We start from the raw sequence: 18,698 nt of genomic DNA, 5'->3' as shown, positions 1-18,698 counted from the left end.
ACCAGGGGCAGTGGGATTGACGCCGACTCCGCGCCGAGGGTCTTCGTGACCACCTACCCCCTCCGCTTGTAATGGGTGGGTCCGGAAGGGCGGGCTCATGGAAGTTGCGCAGGCGCAGAGGGGCCGGCAGCATGGCGTCCAGGCCCAAGCGGCGTGCCGTGGACAGCGGGTCTCCGGTTCCTCGCGATGAGGACGAGGATGATGAACTCGAGGATGAGGACGAAGACAACGAAGACAGTGACGAAGAAGAGGATGAAGACGACGAGGTCGTCAATGAGGTGAGAAACACACGCGACCCCGGTTTGGCTTATGTCTGGGAAAAAGCTTTCCGACAACCAAAGCCATGTGAGTGTGTGAGCTGCTTGGAGTAGCGACTTCCCCGTACCTGAGGGTCCTTAAGCAGAAACTGGAGGTGAGAAAAGGTTCTCACTCAGGTTTCACTTCGGTGTTTTACACATTGCAGCCACAGAAAGTTATTTTCAAAAGTCCTGTCCCGGCCGGATGCGTGGGCCCTCCCACCGTCTCAACGGCACCGTCCTCGGTGGCCTTTTTTAATTCTCAGGCTAAAGCCCCAAATCCTTCTGGGCCGCCGGGGGCCCCGAGTTCATCCTCTGCCCTCCCCGCGCAGCCCTCCCACCGGGTTCGCAGTGCCTGCCTCCCTCACGGCGGCCCCCTTCTTCCCGTTTCTCGAAGGCCAGCCTCCTGCTCCTCTCTACGCGCTGCGTTTTTCCTGCAGTGTTTTCCCTTCCTTGTTCAGATCTCAGATAAGCTGTCTTTTCTGCCCCTCAGACCAAGTCCTGGTGATATGTTCTCCTAGAATTGGGTCCTACCGTAGAGCCTGACATTAGAGGTAGTTAACACTTGTTGAATGAATAATTAGGACGGAATGGTCCTGAAGACCCCGGAATGTCTAATAGGTAGCCCCGAACTTAACACCTGCCAGGCAGAATTGGTAATTTATGCCCCTGCTCCTAATCTTTGCCATTTCTCTAAATGTTACCTGAAAACTGGGTTCACCTCTTGGTGGGTGATCGAGCCAGTAAGCACAACCAAGCTGAAGATTAGGAGAAGGAAGGATTTATTACTTGCAGCAAGTAAGGAGAACACCGGGGGTCTTTCCCAAAGCAGTGTCTCCCCCAAATAGCAACGCTGCTGTTTTAAGCTAAGGGTACGTGCATATTCATGAGGGGGCTTGAGCAGGGGCGAATTCAGCATAAAATTGGGGCGAAGGTCAACAGAGTCCAAGCTTTAGCTGATTGAAGTCTGGGGGGTCAGCATCATCATTCGGTCCTCCACCTGGGTGGGGGCCTTAGTTCCTGCAGAACTCAGATATTACGGATATCATTTGAGGAGGAACTAGGACTCTTATGTCAAGAAAGCCATTCCTGGTTCTTTTTCTCAGGGACCCCCTAACGTATCTGCTTACATAAATGGTTGCCAAATTCACCAGCTGCTCAAATCCAAAACCCGAAAGTTAAGTGTAATTCCTCCCTTTTCCTCATCCCGCATCAGTAAATTCTGTTGGCTTTACCTTCAGTATCCAGACGTTTCTCATCAGTGATTCTGCAATGGTCAAAGTCCACCCTTCCACCATCTCTTGCCTGGACTTCTGTAGTAACTTTTAACTGGCATGCCTTTTCCTGTTCTTGTTCCCCTACAATCTCTCCTCCACCCACAGCAGAAAGATCTTTTAAAAATGTAGCTCTAGGGACTTCCCTGGCTGTGCAGTGGTTAAGACTCCTCGCGCTTCCATTGCAGGGGGCATGGGTTTGATCCCTGGTCTGGGAACTAAGATCCTGCGTGCTGCACTACGCGGCCAAAAAAAAATGTAGATCTGTTCTCACTTCCCTGCTCTGACCGCTCCAGTGGCTTCACATTTCATTTGTATGTAAATCCAAAGTCCTCATGGTTATTGGACAGAGAGACAGCTAATACGGCGGGATCAGAATAAGGAAGAGAGTGACGGGGGAACAAAGTCAGAGATAAACACGAGCAGGGCAAGCATGGGTGCAGGATTAGTGCTGTGACTGTGGTGTGGGTATATAAAATATTTTCCATGGAACAGAGCTTTCCCTTACAAAGCAGCTCTTTACTTTGGCCCCTTGCCTTAAATGTGGTCTCACCATTTTTTATTTAGATCTTTAACTGGCTTTTGCTAACTTTGGGTTATAGAACTCAGCGCTTCTTGCGTTAACATGGATAATCTATCAGTTTGCCAGTGGTTGGAAATTTGTGTAGTAACCGTCACTGATGATAGTGTAAGAAAATAGGCACATAAATATACTGCTGGTGGGACTATAAATTGATGCATCCTTTTTGGGGGGCCATTTGACAACATCAAAACTTTAAAACGTGTATAAATTCTCTAATTCAGTAATTCTGCTTGTGAGAATTTACCCTCCAGCAATAATAGTAATACTAATAATGCATGATTTAGGATCCTCAAGGACTGATCTTATTTAGCACTTAAAAGCCTTTAAGTTTTTTTTTTTGGAGTGAAGTAATCCTTTCATTTATTTATGGAATATTTCAGTGGCATTGCTTCTTAGAGTCTGTTATTATTATTGTTTTACAGAGATAGATCAGGGAGCCTAGCTACACACACCTTTTAGTTACTTGTACTCACCGTATTTCCTCCTGCCTCAGGGCCTTCGTCTGTGCTGTGCCAGGAACTCTTCTTTACTGGTCCTAGGTTCCCAGCTTAAGTGTCACTTCTCTAAGGGAAGCCTTTCCTGAATTTCCAACCTCCTGTTTCTTAAGCTGTTATAGCACCATTCACCTGTGTTTTATAGCATGCATAGTTGTAAGCTTATATTTATTTCCATGACTTTTTCCTTAATGTCTGTATTCCCACCTAAACCGTAAGCTCCAGGAGGGCATGATCATTCACGTCTGCTTTGCTCACCTTTTCATCTTGAGTGCCTGGCACAGTGCTTGGTACAGAGGGGTACTCAGTAAATTCTTGCCCAGTGAATGAAGCATGGCCTCAAATCCATGGGCTGAATCAAGCTCTAGGCAATGCCAAGGACTTTTGAAGTGATTTTGTTCTTTGCTCACTCTTACTGCAGTCAGGTGAATAATAATTTCTCATTTGCTTTATCCAGAACAGACTTTCTCAACATCAAAACTAGGTCGCTCTGAATGCTTTGTTCTTCTCAGGCTTTTGTTTCAAATGAGGAGATGGTGTGAAGGTGCTTTGTCATCTGTGCAGATGGCAGTCTTGGCAATGTTTGCTTATTTTGAAGCCTAGGCAGTTATAGTTCTTTTGGTAACATTTTCTTCTTCTTGTTCTTTTTCTGGCATGTTCCGTAGATGGAGGTAGAGCCAAAAAGAATGAGGTGGGGAGCGAAAATAATGCCTGAATTATCTTAGTGAGTTATGTATGATGACCTATTTTGTGTGTCATTTACAGGAAGTGAATATTGAATTCGAAGCTTATTCTATCTCAGATAACGATTACGACGGAATTAAGAAACTACTGCAGCAGGTATTGTCTTTTATTCATTACACATGCATTTGCTCTTCTAAGAAATTCCAGGCCATTCAATATAAGTTGTGTCAGATTTCATTTTTTCTATTTTAGAATCCGCATTCCTGCCGTCTCCACTTGGCCTGGAAGGAAGAGTTGTTTTCTTTTCCAGGGCTAACTCCCCTATTTGTGCCTCTGCTCCCAGACCCCTTCCTTTGCTTAAAATATTTAAGTATTCTGTGTTCTAAAATACTCTCCCTTTCATATTTTAATTACTTGAGCTATTATTCTGTTTTTCTCTAATTCATTTCTAAGCTTTGTGGGGTTAAAGGAATTCTCACATAATGGCCCTGTCACTGATTCCACCATCTGGTTCCACAAGCAGCAGGCTTGCTGCTTCTCCGTATTCCTTTACTCCACATAAGATGGCTTTGGTTCACCACCCTTTAGAGCCTCCAGTGTCCAGCCCACCCTCCTCCCCTCTCTTCTCCTCCCTGTCCACTCCCCTCCCCAACACCTCCTGTATTACCACCAACTGCCTCGTCTCAAATTTCTGTGCCTTGGCTTCTTTGATTTGCTCCGGCTTTTCTTTCCTCTTGGGATTGCTTTTCTGGGTCATCTTCCTGGTCAAATCATTGAAATTTCATTATTTTTATTGGAATATGGAAATTAGAAGTTTTATTAGAAATCGTACTTTGGTTTTATTTTTTTAGGTTTTTTTTTTTATAAATTTATTTATTTTTATTTACTTATTTTTGGCTGCATTGGGTCTTCGTTGCTGTGCGCAGGCTTTCTCTAGTTGCGGCGAGCCGGGGCTACTCTTCGTTGCGGTGCACGGGCTTCTCATTGCGGTGGCTTCTCGTGGCAGAGCACAGGCTCTAGGCACGCGGGCTTCAGTAGTTGTGGATCTCGGGCTCAGTACTTGTGGCACACGGGCTCAGTAGTTGTGGCTCGTGGGCTCTAGAGCACAGGCTCAGTAGTTGTGTTGCACGGGCTTAGTTGCTCTGCGGCATGTGGGATCTTCCCAGACCAGGGCTTGAACCCGTGTCCCCTGCATTGGCAGGCGGATTCTTAACCACTGTTCCACCAGGGAAGTCCCATACTTTGGTTTTAATTTAAAATATTTTTTTTTTCTCCTCTTAGCTTTTCCTAAAAGCTCCTGTGAACACTGCAGAACTAACAGATCTCTTAATTCAACAGAACCATATCGGGAGTGTGATTAAGGTAAGCAGGACAGTTGTGTTTATTCTGATTAAATTAGTTCTTTATCCTAAGTTCCTCCTGTTTTATAGCAAGTAGGCCAGAAACTCAAATTGGAAAGTATTACTGGTTAGAAGGCCATCTCAGCAATTCAGGGTTATTAAATGCAGTGACCTAGGTTGTGGCAGCGGATAGGGAGAGAAGTGGGCTGATTCAGAAGATATTGGGGAGGTGAAATACGACGAGGCTTAATGAATGGTTGGGTCTGAGAGTGAGTGGAAAGGGAGTTGAGGATGATACCCTAGTGTCTGGCTGGAGAACCCAGATAGCAAGCATGGAGGAGGATCAGGTTAAGAGGGGAACACGAGTTTGGATTTGTACATTTTGCGTTTGATTTGCCTGTGATACGTGCAAGTGAGATGTTGCGCAGCAGCTGGAGACTGGGGCATTTTCAGCACATAAATGGTCTCTGAAGTTGTGGGAGTAGTTGAAGTTGTCCAGGGAGGGCAGGGACAGAGTCTGGTCATAACAGCGTTAGTTGGGGGGGTGAGCTAAGTGGCAGAACCTGCCAAGGAGACTCAGGAGTGACAGGAGAGGGAAAAGGGGGCAAGCCTTGAGTGGTGTCATGCAAAGCAGGGGGTGGCACTCGGAGGAGGAGGGAGCAGGACTGGGACGAATCCCGCCTCTGTGTGTACCCTCCGCTGGCTCGACGTTTCTTCTGCTGCCTGACAGACTGCCCTGCAGCTTCGAGTCTTAGGACAGCAACAGTACTCTGTTTGGCCCGTGACTCTGCACTTTGGACAGAGCTCAGTGAGGACGGCTCGTATTCACTCCGGGCACATTAGCTGCAGAGGCTCAGTGCGGGGCTGGCAGGTTTCCTTGCCAGATGGTTCACTCCTGTGTCTCTGTTGGGAGCCCAGCTGGAACCATGGGCCTCAGTCTCTGTAGTGTGGGCCTCCCTACCCAAGAGAGGCAGGCAGAAGTGCAGAGCATCTTATGTTACCGGGTGATTTCCACCATTCATTTGATCAGCAGACGTGATGGCCTGTGCAGGTGCAAGGGGAGGGCGCATGGACCGCCCCCCTCGGTGGGAGGAGTGTCTAGGTCACTTTGTCAGAAGAGAATGTGGGTGGGATAGGAAAAATCGCTTCAGCCGTCTGTGGAAAATACAGTCTGCACGGTGACCTTCATCTTTCTCCGCGGGCATCTCTGACGATGAGGATGGTGCCTGCTTCGTAGGTGGGGGGGGGGGGGTGAACGAGAGAAGATGCTTAGAACAGCATCTGGCGCGCGGCTCGTGCTCTGTATGCGTAACTGTCCCTGTTGAAGTCTTTTTTTCTATTCCCAACACCTATCGTCTAGCTTATTGTAAAAAAGCAAAATAAACAACTCCACCTCAGTCTAAGGTTCCACTCAAACGACCTCACCTTCAGGCATCTCACTTGGTTTTCAAAGCCAAAATTCTTGAAGATATTTTGCATTTGGTTTCCACCTCCTCTCCTCCTAAACACCTTAATCTGGCTTTTACCCCCAACACTCTCCTGGTGTCCTGAAACTGATGGGATCACCAACATCTTCATTACTAAATACAACAGACGCTTTTCAGACCTGCTGCCAACATTCAGAACCTGTAGCACACGACGTCAGGAAAATGGGAGGGTGACACCTCGGCAGCTGCCTGCTCTGTCATCAGACACACGTGAGCTCTAGCTGATTGGTGTCCCGAGACCTGATGCATACCGATGAGAAGCAGTCGCTTTTATTTTTGAAAAAACTTAGTATTCTCTAGTTGGGGGATTCAGCCTTTCATTGGATAATTACACAAATAAGTCTAAATTACAGTTATGGCTTCCTTGGCTTCCAAGAGACACCTGAGGTGTCCCAGGGACCGAGGCTTCTTGTTCCTAGGACAGGGACTGCCAGAGCTTTCTCTGGAGGCTGTGGAACTGGGGGGACTTGGACTCTTCTAGAGAAGGCGTTTCCGAGGGAAGGGGACGGCGGCTGGGGACTGCGTGTGCGAGGCTGGGCGCGAGGCTGGAGACTCAGGGCCCGGGTGTCATGCAGCGGGTTGCTCAGAACTCGGCTGCCACGAAGAACTGTGCTGAGCGAAGAGGCTCGGGAGAGGCAAGGGGTGGGCTGGGAGGGGCAGGCCTCGGCCAGGCGGGGGAGGCGGGTGGTGGTGGGGAGGCGGGGGCGGGGCCCGCGCCTCGGAGCCGGGGCTGCCGGCGGGGCGCCTGGCGGCCTGTCCAGGGGAGGAAGGCCGAGTGGGTTCCGGGGTGCTCATTGCTTTTCACCGACTGGGGCTTTGGGGGGGTCTCAGGGCTTCACACTGAGGGGCCTTCTTCCTGCCCCGGCTTTCCATCCGTCGGCACCACGCAGGTTCTGCCACGCTGGCCGGGGTCCCCCGACGTGCACGGGAGCTGCCGTGCTGCTCTCGGAGGACCAGGGCGGGTTCACGCAGTACGTTCTCCTGCGCTCCTCTCCCCTCTCCTGCAAGAGCCAACGTGCCCTTGGCCCTCTCGCCAGGACTGCGTCAGTCTCTCCTGAGCTGCCTGGGCGCCCTCCTGCGTTGCTGAGCTCCAGGCACCCCCGCATCTGGCAGCCGCCCTGGCGGTGACCCAGGCCTTCGGGGCCTCGCCGCAGCCGCCCCCCTTCGTGTTCCCGCACCGCCAGCTTCCGTGGAAGTGCTCTGCTGTGAAGCCTGGTCGCCCCTTCGCCTGAGGCCCCCTCCGTGGCACCGTCAGCTTGGATCCGGAGCCCAGGCCCCTCCTGCAGCTCTGTCTGCTTCGACTTCGCCCCTCGGGCAGGCTCCGCTCCGCTCTCTGTTCCTCCTGAGGCCCCGGCCACCGGGGGGCGCCCTGGCGCTGCCGACCGCACCTGGCTGAGCCCGTGGGCTGGTGCCCCTTCGCACAGAACAAGTTCAGGGACGGACGGGCCGTCGTGGGTCCCTGCTGTCCTTTGGTGGAAGAGCAGCAGCCTCATTTTATGTCATTCATTCAGCACTTGTTCCCCAAGGACTTAGTCTGGCCTGGCTCCGTGCTGGGGGCCGGGGATGCTGCGAGAGGAGTTTACAGCTGGGACGAGCAAACAAGCAACAGGTAGAAGATGTGGACTCTGTGTCGAGCCGAGCCAGGAGGTTCAAGGTGGAGTCAGGCATCTCACTCTTAGTTCTGTTTTCTCGATTCCTCATTTCCTCTCTTGCCCTCGTTTTCTTCTCTCCTGCCCATGCACACGGAGGCATTGCTCACCTTCAACAGTGGTCGGGACCGGCCGGTGCTCAGGAAGCATGGGTTTCAGGTGAGACAGTGTGGCGGACCCACCGAGAAACAGGGCCGGGCTGGCTCCAGCCAGACCGCTCAGAAAACAGACTAAAACGGTTTCCTTCATGAGGTCTTATCTGTTCTGGATTTATAAGACATTGAGGAAAATATCTTAAGAGTCTAGTAAAAAGAAATTTAGAGCAGAAAGAGATCATCCAGAATGTAAGAAGAGGACAGAATCAAGGGAGGTAAAGTGATGTGAAAAGACCACACAGTTTTAGCCCACGGTGCTTTTCTGAGGTGATGACAGTAAAACAAAGTTATCATTTGAAAAGTGGAAAGATAAACGAGGCCTGGATTCCAAGACTTGGTATTGCACTTCTCTCCAACCAAATATAAAATTTAATTTTTTTTTCTTTTTAAAATAGCAAACGGATGTTTCAGAAGACAGCGATGATGATGTGGATGAAGATGGGATTTTTGGTTTCATAAGTCTTTTGAATTTAACTGAAAGAAAGGTTGGTTTCCCTGGCTGGCATCAGAATGGTTATTCCTTAGGCCAGAACCTCAGGAGTTAATTTTATTTAATGCATGATAAAAGTATCTTTTATATCAGACAATGATATTAACTATAAATATGTGTGCTCTTGTGAAATCTTATTGTAATCCTTTTTTCAGTATGAAGGTGTTTTTGTTTTCCTTTGAATACTCTATACCCAGTTAAAGTCATTTACTGCCTGTGGTATAGAGAATCGTCACCTGGCTTTTCAGGAATGGTGTCCTGATGTGGGTGTTGACACAGGAGCTGTTTTGCTGTCTCTGCAGCTGTTTTGATTCTGAGTCTTTGTTGCTTTCTGAAGTTGAGGACACTTACTGACATTTATTTGTATTTTCATTCATTACTTTTTATTGACTCATTGATGAGTTCTAATAAACAACCAGCAGCTTCCCCTCCTTAGAATAAGATGCAGACTATACTTTATCGTAATTTTTAATTGAACTTTTCCAGTTACTTCCATCTGTCTTTATGAGATGGATTAGAATTTCCATCCCAGTATGTCTGAGTGTTAGTATAACCTTCTCTGACCCCTGATTATGGGCTGGTAAATAACCAGGTGTAGTTACTTTAGAGAAATACTTAAGCAATCAACACTGATGACATATAAGGTTTTAAAGGTTTTAGCAGAAAACTGTCCTTACCTGTAAGATAAAAAGTGATAGCTCTCACTTTGGAGTTTTCTCCTGTAAGTGATGGCCTGTAATAAAAAGCGAGCCTTCTCTTTGCTTTCTAGGGTACCCCGTGTGCTGAACAAATTAAAGAGTTTATTTTACACCTCTGCGAGAAGAACTGTGAAAAGAGCATGGCTGAACAGCTGGACAAGCTTTTCAATGACGCCACCAGGCCTGTGGGCTTTCTGCTGAGTGAAAGATTCATTAACGTTCCTCCACAGATTGCGCTGCCCATGCACCAACAGCTTCAGTAAGACACTTTGGAAAATGCCTTTGAACAGTAGTTTTTTCCCAAGTGGATTCAGAAATGTGATTCAAATGGAATATGTTGTTATAGAAAGAGTTCTGCCCTTCGTTTGAGCACGAGTGGTGAGAGTGCCTTTGAGATGCATGCATTATTAATAATTAGCTTTTTAAAAGAGTTTTAATTACTTAGGAATATTGTGACAGTAGGCTTAATAATCTTAGAGATTAAAATGGTATAAAAATAGTTGAGTTTCATGTAGACTTTTTACCTCCATTTGACTAAAGCTTTTAAACCCTCTTCACAGATAGATTTCTGTAACACAAATAAAATGTTGAATAATTACAACAGTAACAAACAGTACAACTCCTGAATTCCACTGGGATATTTTATGACTAATGCAGCCATGGTCCTGATACTGCATCTCTGGCTTCTCAGGGTTTGTTATTTTGTTTTTTTTTGTTTTTTGGCTGTGTTGGGTCTTCGGTTCATGCGAGGGCTTTCTCCGGTTACGGCAAGCAGGGGCCACTCCTCATCGCGGTGCGGGGACCGCTCTTCATCGCGGTGCGCGGGCCTCTCACTATCGCGGCCCCTCCCGCTGCGGGGCACAGGCTCCAGACGCGCAGGCTCAGCAGTTGTGGCTCACGGGCCCAGCCGCTCCGCGGCATGTGGGATCTTCCCAGACCAGGGCTCGAACCCGTGTCCCCTGCATTAGCAGGCAGACTCTCAACCACTGCGCCACCAGGGAAGCCCTATTTTGTTTTTTAATTCAGGAGTTTTAAGTTTACAAGAATATTTTAAATGTAAGAAGGGCTAAGAATTGACATTGCCCGTTCTTTGAAATAGAGGAGGATAAAATTACAGGCAGGCCCCCAGGCTTTACAGAATATTGTTTCCCAGAGGTCATGGCACTTCTTTGTGATCTCCCTGGAAATAGTTGGTGCGAATGTAACTATAGTCTGAAGACCTTTAGGTTTCCCATTTTTCCTTTATAGATGCATTGCTTTTTAGTTTTACTCTCATACTCCTCCTCACCCCTCAGCTAATACTCATATTGTACTTCTGGTGCCTAAGTGTTTTTTGTTTTGCGTTGTCTTTTTTTCTGATCAGCTGGAGCTCATGTTTATTTGGTTTCAGGAGAGGGTGATCTGCTTTCTCCCCATCCTCTATTGAAGAAAGCTGCAGTGGGTTGTTCTGAGTTTCTTTACATTTTTGTTTAGTCAGATGCACAGGGTTATTGTATGATTTAAAGAAAGGAAGAAAAGAATTAAAGGCTTCATTGCTATCTCATTGACTGTGGTAGTTTGGGGCATCTTTCTGGCCATTCCTGCAGGAGGTCAGAAATGAGTCCCAGACGTGGTGATTGGAGATTGTAGCAGTCACATGCTGTAATGGCATTGGCCATGGCCGTGTGCCTTTGTGTGCTTCAGTTAAATGTTTGTTGTTTTAGAAAATCCAGATCCTTAGGTATTTTTACCAGAGCAGTGACGTGTGAACTTGCGATTCCTGTTAGTTGCTGTGTATCCACAGCTCAGAGCATAATCTGAGTCATTGTACCATTTATTATAAAAGGCGCTGCCACAATCAATTGAATGTGCACCTGGATGCATAAAGAAAACTCATTGCTTTAGAAGCGTCCAGATCTAATGTCTGTCCATTAAGCCTGCGTCAAACAGCAGAGCCCAGAGAAGAGGCCTCACCGGTTTTCTCTGTGCTCTGGTTTGTTGATGGATCTCGCCTCACCCATCAGCCAAACCTTGTGTGTGTGTATGCCTCGTAGGAAAGAACTAGCAGAGGCGCACAAAACTAACAAGCCATGTGGGAAGTGTTACTTCTACCTTCTGATTAGCAAGACGTTTGTGGAAGCAGGAAAAAGCAATTCCAAAAAGAAATGGAGCAGCCAAAAGAAAGATGAGTTAATGTTTGCAAATGCAGAAGAAGAATTTTTCTATGAGGTAAGACCATCCTGTTCCATCTCTTTGTTTAGATGTAAATAAGGATTTTCTTGATAATAATCAGGATTTATTGCTCTCCCATTTCATGTCCAAGTCCTGCGACTGTGGCCATTCTGTTTTTAAACCTCCGTATCTAGAGCAGCCAGGAGCTAGTAACACAGTGAGAGTGGGGAGGAGGTGATTACCATGCTGACGACATGCCTACTGTGAGATCTTTATTCTCAAAGCGCTCTGGGAGGTGAACATCGGCCTGTGTACACAGACGGGGACGTTGAGTCCGGGGAGCTTGGAGCTGCTGTCTGGTCGGTGTGGAGGACGGGGTGGACCCTGCTGTCCCGGTGCCGGCTCATGTGCTGCCCTGTGCCCTTAGTCCTGGAGGCCACCCCATGGGTGGGATTTCTAGCACTTTCTCCCTGTAAAAGCTTGTGCTGTGACGGACAACCAGATACCAGAGCATAAACTTTCTTAGCTGCCTTCCTCTCAAAAATGTTAAATACATCTCTGAGGAGGACATATTTTCCTGGATTGGATGATATCACTTATTTTAAGGCGTCCACTAAAGACTAAACCACTAAACATTCAGCTCTGCCCTTGTTTTTCAGGAAGTAAATAAGTGAAAATTAAATTTTTAAAAATGTGTGCCTCAGTACTTCAGGCAGACCATGTCAGGGACGTATGTAATGGGTGTTTTAAGATGGGCTGGTTACGCAGACCTCCCTGTCTTCACACAACAGCTTTATGCTAAGGAAGCAGCTGGGACAATGGGTAAGACCAGCATTTAAAGATGATTCTTCTCATTAACTGTCAGATTTTATGAGTCTTAATTTCACTTGTGTATCATGAGATTATTTTGAGAATCAAATGAGATTATGAATGTGAGCGACTTCAGAATTATAAACAGTATATAGGTGGGTAGTAGTGTTAATATTACTTAGCTGCTTGTTCCCCTCTTAGAAATGGAACACTTCTATCCATACTCCTCATGTAAGTTAGAAATCTATTTGGTGAGTGTTTTATAACGTCTGCCTGAGTGTCCCATTTGAGCTTCTTTGATTCTGTGTTTTGCTTCCTTCAGCTGTCAGTCTTACTACATATGCCAAACATAGTATTTTTTGTTATCAATTAAGTGAGTTTTGCCTTTAGCTTGTCTGAATTTTAAATTTGTGGTTCTTTGGTTTAGAAGGCAATCCTGAAGTTCAACTACTCAGTGCAGGAGGAGAGCGACACGCGTCTGGGAGGCCGATGGTCCTCTGATGACGTGCCAATGAAGCCCCTGCGAACTGTGATGGTAATTCCCAGCGGCAAAATGAATGAAATCATGGATAAACTGAAAGAACATCTGTCCGTGTAACCCATTTCCCATGGACAGTGCTGGGCTTGTTTTTGTAAAAATTACCAGAAGACTCAGTGGAGATTTACTGAAAAACTCATGGCTTTATTCAGATTAAGGCCCTCTACAAAAAGTAGGGTTCTGTCACCCGTGTCTGTGACACATTTACAAAATATCTTTGCTTTTTCAAATTTTGGTCAAATTAAGAATGGTTGATTAAAAACTTTTCCAATAAGAAGAAAAACATGGAGTAGTAATTTAAAGAACTCAATAAAAACTTCTATTTTTAGTTGTTAAATAATATGCAAAAAGTGTTATTCTTTTCAAGACTATCCTGTGTGGGGTATGACATCCATCTTCACGTCGCGTCTGCACATCACTCCAGTGGACCAGCTGTTAGGCTGCCTTTGGGATATTTATTGCACATCAGGTTTTGTGTAGAAGGTTCTTGAGAGTCACTGTATAGTGCATCTTTGTTCAGTAGTTTCAGGGCAGTTCTCACACATTTTCTGTTCCTTTTTCATTGTTGAAATGGGTGATAGGTGATCCATCACTTGCTGTAGAATATCCTTACTTTCACTAGGAGGCAGATTACTGAAATAGTATTGTGGTGCCAATTGCATAAATCTGTTTAAAACAAAAAATTATTATTTTTGGTGAGAGGTACCAAACATGACTGGACACTTCCCAGGCCTGGAGAATCTGCTTGTAGAATTTTGATTAGTTTGAACTTCTCAGTGGCTTGGTCTGCCTTTGTAGAATGAATACTTTCTGTGGTTTACATGGAAACAATCCAATTGCATTTCTAGGATAAGTTGGGTCCTATAGGGTTATGCCACACAGCAGAAGTGATACCTGCCCCTCACCACCGGGGGGAACGGGTACTTCCCCCAAGGCCCATCACAATTTTGCAACAGATCAGATCAGATGCTTGGGAGAACTCTGGGTGCATAAGAGGGAGTATCTTTGTGTCTCTTACTAGTACCATACCATATCCATTTGCTGAAGCTGGACACACCTGTAGTTACTCCTGGTTCCTGCCTAGAACATCACACTGCCCAAGTGGTAGTGGTACCTTCACAGTGGGTCTAGCATCTGCAGCAGCCTCTGAGGCTAGTCTCCATTCTCACTGCTGTCCCTATAGCCCATTCACTTAGCAGCCAGAGGGATCTTTAAAATATATGGAGAAGAGGTTACCCTTGCTTAAAACTCTCCAATTGCTTTGTACTGCACTTAGGATCAACTCCAAACTCTTTATGTGGCCCGTAAGCCCTACACCTCTGCTACCTGCCTGTCTTCAACCTCGCCTCCACCCCTTCTCTTCCCCACTTGCTCCAGTCTCAGTGGCCTGTCTGTTTTGAGAGGTTGCCACGCTCCTCAAGGTCTGCACCTGCTAGCCCTGTTCCTCTTAAGGTGCATCGCGCTTTGCTGTACATTTCTATACTGTGTTCTCTCTTTATGCTGTAATCTCAGAGGCGTGAACATTTCTTAGTCATCTACGGAGACCTGCCTTTAGTAGGTACTCTCAACATAATTTAGATTGGTAGCAGTATAAACTTATATTGAAAATGTAAGAAAAACCAAATTTGTCATTTGCTCTTCATGTATGAATTCCAAGAAACCCCCTTTTTCTCCATTAAACTTACAGCTCAGGAGAGATTTCTGAGGCGATCCTGATGTAGTTGTTGTCAGATATGCTGAATTTATGGAAGAGAACCCACTCTGGCATCTTCTTGGTGACGGAGTAACAAGAAAGGGGATGCAGCTGTGCAACTTGCTTGTGCGTCAGCATTAAGTAATTACCTGACCCATCAACATCCCGAGCAATCTAAAAGGCAGCGTTTTAAAGAAAAAAGGATTTTGGATTAATACGGAGATCGATACACAAAAATATTTTGTTTTAAAAATTCCAAAATACTTCATACAGAATGGTTAAAACTACAAATTTGCTGCCCATGTTTTCTAGTTTCAGATATAGAAAATAAGACATAAACATGTTTTGCTCAAAACTTGGAGCCAGTGATGATGATAATGTTAACTAATTTCATAAATTTCAGGGCAGCATGCCAAAATAGTGCAGCTACAGAGGTGAATGTTTTGGTCAAGAAATAAAGCTAGCACATTCCCTGTCACATTATGGACCACGCTTGCAAACGTCCAGTGCTTTACACTTGACGTTTAAGCTCATTTAATCCTCATGATAACCCTGTGATGCAGGTAACCTTACTTCTTCCATACAGATGAGGAAATCCATGCTAAAATGTCCTTTTTCTCCATTAAGAGTGCTTTAGAGTTTAGGTGGTGCATACTTATTCTGTAACGTGCTTTAGTTTAGAGGCGCTACGTTAGTCAACCTCCACGCTGGGAAAGAAACAAATGGGCTGTTGCCTTTACTTCTTGTTGGGCATTAATTACATCACCAGGTACCTGGGAGCAAACAGGTGAGATGAGGGGCTGTAACTGTTCAGCCGGAGTGTTGTAACAACTCCTCTGTGATGGAAAAGGTCTTCTGGACAGAGAGAATGTTCTAGCTTAGTCCTCCATTCCCCTGAGGGGAAGTGTATTTAAATACCAAATCTTTAATAACATAGAAGGGTTTTTAGTTTTATTTTAAAGTTAACATCAATACAATAATCATCCTAAGTGGGAGGTTTCTGACAGGATGTCCTGAATATGTGAAATTTTGTAAAGCGCACACTACAGGTGGCCTTATCCATTCTTACCTGCATAAAATAACCAGACAGAAGAGCTTTCCTTATGTTCAGAGTGTTTTCCTTTGAGCCAAAAGCAGGTTCTGTGTAAGGAAGCTCGATTCGCTTGATGATTTCTAAGAGTTCGGCTCGGATAACATCTGCCATCCTGAGTGCAGAGCAGTTGAGGAAGTAATCGTGACACCACTTTTCAACACAGTCTAGGAAGGAACGAACAAAAAGCTATTTAGAAATGACTTGTCATAACTGAGAGAGCCCAGGTGGGAAGGCGCGCTGCCTCTGCGTCCCTCTGTGTCCTCTCCTAACAAGGTTGTCACATGAGTGAGTGGGAGGGAGGCAGCAAGGACGGGGACCTCCGGTGGCCGTGGGAGTGGCTGTCCCTGGCACCGCTGGGAAGGGAGAGGGTGCCGGCTGGCAGAACCTGCAGTGGCTGCGGGGGACTCCACGAGCCCACCAACTGTAAAGTGCAGGTCCCTAGCGCTGACCAATACTATAGCACCCTCATCTGGCTCGTAAGGGGCAGAGGAGACTGTCTCAAGATCAACATTTCGTCCAGTGTGCGTACGGCGAGGATGTACGTGCCCACGACATTCAATCAAAGAAGGAGGGAAAAGCTTACAGTATAGATAGCTCTGATGCATGAAAATATCTCACATACTTTACTTAATTATAGGAAAAGGATTACTACTAGGCTGATGTGGGAATTAATGATGTCACAGTTAAGCTCGCCTACCCTAGCTGCAAATTCTGTATCGAAATTCAGTCCCCCGGATCAGTGTGAGGTTATTCTTTCTTGCTGTCTGTGATTAGCTGGACCCAGAGTTTTGCCGTGGCCTGGGGGCGCACGTGGCCGCGGCGCAGCGGGCCGCAGACCTCCGTCGGTCCCTCCCGTCCACCCGCTCAGGCCCGTCCGGAGCTACAGGAGTGCGTGCGCTTGCTCCAACGACGACCGCCACCGGCTTGCCCTCCAAAGATGCCAAGGCCCTCCTGTACTTTCTGGCTCCGCTGACAACTTTTTCTGCTCAGCTGTGAAAAACTAACTCCCTGCTCTGCCACTCTGACTGCTGTCATACTTTTCACTTCACTTTAAACATTTTTCACACCATCTGCTGGAGCAAAGGAGGTAAAAGCAGCATCGTGGAGAACAAAGGTGAGAACAATCCTCCTGGTAAGAAGGGAGCTCCCCTCCGGCTGTGTCCGCCTCACTGCTTTGCCCCGTCTGCCCCTGGAGACCCCCTTCCTGTCTTTAAGGCCCAGCACAGGAGTTTCACGTGGAGGAGTTGTCCGTTCCTGCACCACTGGGAAGGGGAACATACCCACCGTGGTTTAGACGTACCCAGGACTTCTGCCGCAGCTCTGCACCAGGCCATTCTACTCCCCTGGACGCCCTCCCTGCCCCTCTCCCCTCCTCGGCCAGGCTCCAGCCTCCCTCAGCTCATCAGCCTATTCGTTACTATTACCTGGAGCTGGGGGTTTTGTTTGTTTTGTTTTGAATGCTCCATATTCTCTCTCCATCCAGTAGTGAGCATGCCACGTTATGAAAGGCACAAAGCACAGCTCTGGCCGGTGGGCACCTAGAGATGGCAGTTCCTTTCCTTCCTCCCTGGACCCGAGAGGACAGGAGTCGTGCTGTGCAAGTCTGTGTCCCCCGTCCCTGTGTCCCCAGCGAGCTTGCTCTGAAGGCTGCCGGGCTGGGTGCCGGGTCCGTGGATGCAGGGCCGCCCTCTGTGGGAGCAGGAGGCGTGTCTCTACTGCTCACCTGCGGGTGCCTGAGGGCCTCAAGCGCCATCCCACTCAAATGACCAAGGGGGCTGGAGAGAAAGGGTGTTGGACGAATAACAACCCAGCTTTGTCTGGGGAAGGAAAGGTGGAATTCGGAGGTAATTTCTGAGAAGGCCAAGCATTCACTTACGTTCGCCGGTGGAATTCAGAGCCATGTCCTGGTAGGCCTTGTAAATGTTGATGAGGGTGAAGTGATCTCCTTCAGGATGTAAGAACTTCTTCCAACAAGACAAGGCGGCCTCCTCGGCTCCCCGGGGCAGATGCGAAAAGCAGTTAGGAGCTTTAAGATGCAAAAGGGCAGAAGGTCAGCAATAATGAGACGTGCCCTTTAGCCCTTTAGCACGACAGGCTGCGGGTGCGGGGCGGGGGGACGGATGGGGGCGGGGGACGGATGGGGGCGGGGGGGGGGGCGGATGGGGGCGGATGGGGGCGGGGGGGGGCGGATGGCGGCGGGGGGGGGCGGATGGCGGCGGGGGGGGACGGATGGGGGCGGGGGGACGGATGGCGGCTCACTGCTGTTTGTGGCCCTGCTCCTGTCTTACTCTGTGACTAACATGCTATCCTGTTTACTTAGAAATCAGAGAACTGTAGGGTGGGCTGTCATCTTGTGCTTCTCCTTGCTCCTGTGTGTTAGCTTTTCTCAGGTCTGCTCAGCACAGCAGACACCCTGCTTGTAAATATTACCGCCCCCGCTCCAGGGACAGGATTAGAACTCAGGTCCTAATGCAGCATAGCCTTTGGTTTGTCCTGCCAGTAAAAGAGTCAATTAAAACCTATAAACCAAGATGAATGAGGTGGTAGGAAATAAAAAACACGCACACGTGACACGTTTTTCTTGATCTGTACCGATTACTTCAGCAAAAGCGAACTTGGTATGCTTTCACCTGTCTGATTTAAGAAATTCACTGGGTTTTTATTTAGATTTTTTCATATTAAGGTAATTCTTATAATTTTCTACATTTTTAAACTACTAAAATATTTCATTATCATTTCAAATGGATCTCATTTAAATCTATACCTGCTGCAGATACACAGTACAAAAGAGCCGTGGAAGGAATACCTGTTACCATGGCAGCGATTGTTAGCATTTCATCTACACAGTCAAATTCACAGGATGCTAAGATAGACTTGGAGAGTTGTGGATCAAGAGGAAACTCTGACATGATGATTCCAAATTCGGAAAGATTTCCATCATTGTCCAGTGCTGCCAGATAATCTAAGTCTTCCAAAGCCTGCATCAAACTTTCCGGTGCTAGGGAAGACAAAATTAATAATTAGAAAGTCTCATACAACCAAGATGGAGTAACAGGTACTGGATTTTCCCTCCCACACAAAACAACCAAACAATGAACAAAATATATGAAACAAGAGTTCGCAAGACAAAGAACATCAGGCAACGAAGGAGAGTGATTCCTGGGAGGGGGACACCTCAAGAGGTAAGCCTGAGCACTGCCCAGCTTACTGCCTGGAGAGAGTTTCCAGGCTGTGGCGCTGGGAGGGGACCCAAGGGGAGCTGC

General features: G+C 47.2%; 2 protein-coding genes across 3 annotated transcripts in view; one reads left to right on the top strand and one right to left on the bottom strand.

The window, feature by feature from the left end:
• The first annotated feature begins 102 nt into the window (after positions 1 to 102).
• On the top strand, positions 103 to 12,991 carry BCCIP (BRCA2 and CDKN1A interacting protein). Its single transcript, XM_007173290.2, has 7 exons — positions 103 to 278; positions 3,413 to 3,487; positions 4,613 to 4,693; positions 8,358 to 8,447; positions 9,222 to 9,409; positions 11,184 to 11,358; positions 12,539 to 12,991. The coding sequence occupies exons 1-7, from the start codon at positions 132 to 134 to the stop codon at positions 12,707 to 12,709; spliced, it is 927 nt and encodes a 308-aa protein (XP_007173352.1). The 5' UTR covers positions 103 to 131; the 3' UTR covers positions 12,710 to 12,991.
• Positions 12,992 to 13,037: 46 nt separating this feature from the next.
• Positions 13,038 to 18,698, bottom strand: part of DHX32 (DEAH-box helicase 32 (putative)) — a 55,422-nt gene continuing 49,761 nt past the window's right edge. For both annotated transcript variants that reach the window (XM_057530875.1, XM_057530876.1), the window contains 5 exons: positions 18,242 to 18,433; positions 17,312 to 17,461; positions 15,412 to 15,599; positions 14,335 to 14,516; positions 13,038 to 13,315 (listed from right to left, as the gene is read on the bottom strand). In XM_057530875.1, the coding sequence (XP_057386858.1) occupies positions 13,144 to 13,315; positions 14,335 to 14,516; positions 15,412 to 15,599; positions 17,312 to 17,461; positions 18,242 to 18,433 (884 nt within the window). In that variant the 3' untranslated portion in view covers positions 13,038 to 13,143. The remainder of the gene's footprint in view (positions 13,316 to 14,334; positions 14,517 to 15,411; positions 15,600 to 17,311; positions 17,462 to 18,241; positions 18,434 to 18,698) is intronic.

The sequence above is a fragment of the Balaenoptera acutorostrata genome, chromosome 16, assembly GCF_949987535.1.
Source record: "Balaenoptera acutorostrata chromosome 16, mBalAcu1.1, whole genome shotgun sequence".
NCBI lineage: Eukaryota > Metazoa > Chordata > Mammalia > Artiodactyla > Balaenopteridae > Balaenoptera > Balaenoptera acutorostrata.
The sequence above is the reverse complement of the archived record's forward strand: the minus strand, read 5'-3'. Positions and strand labels throughout refer to the sequence as shown.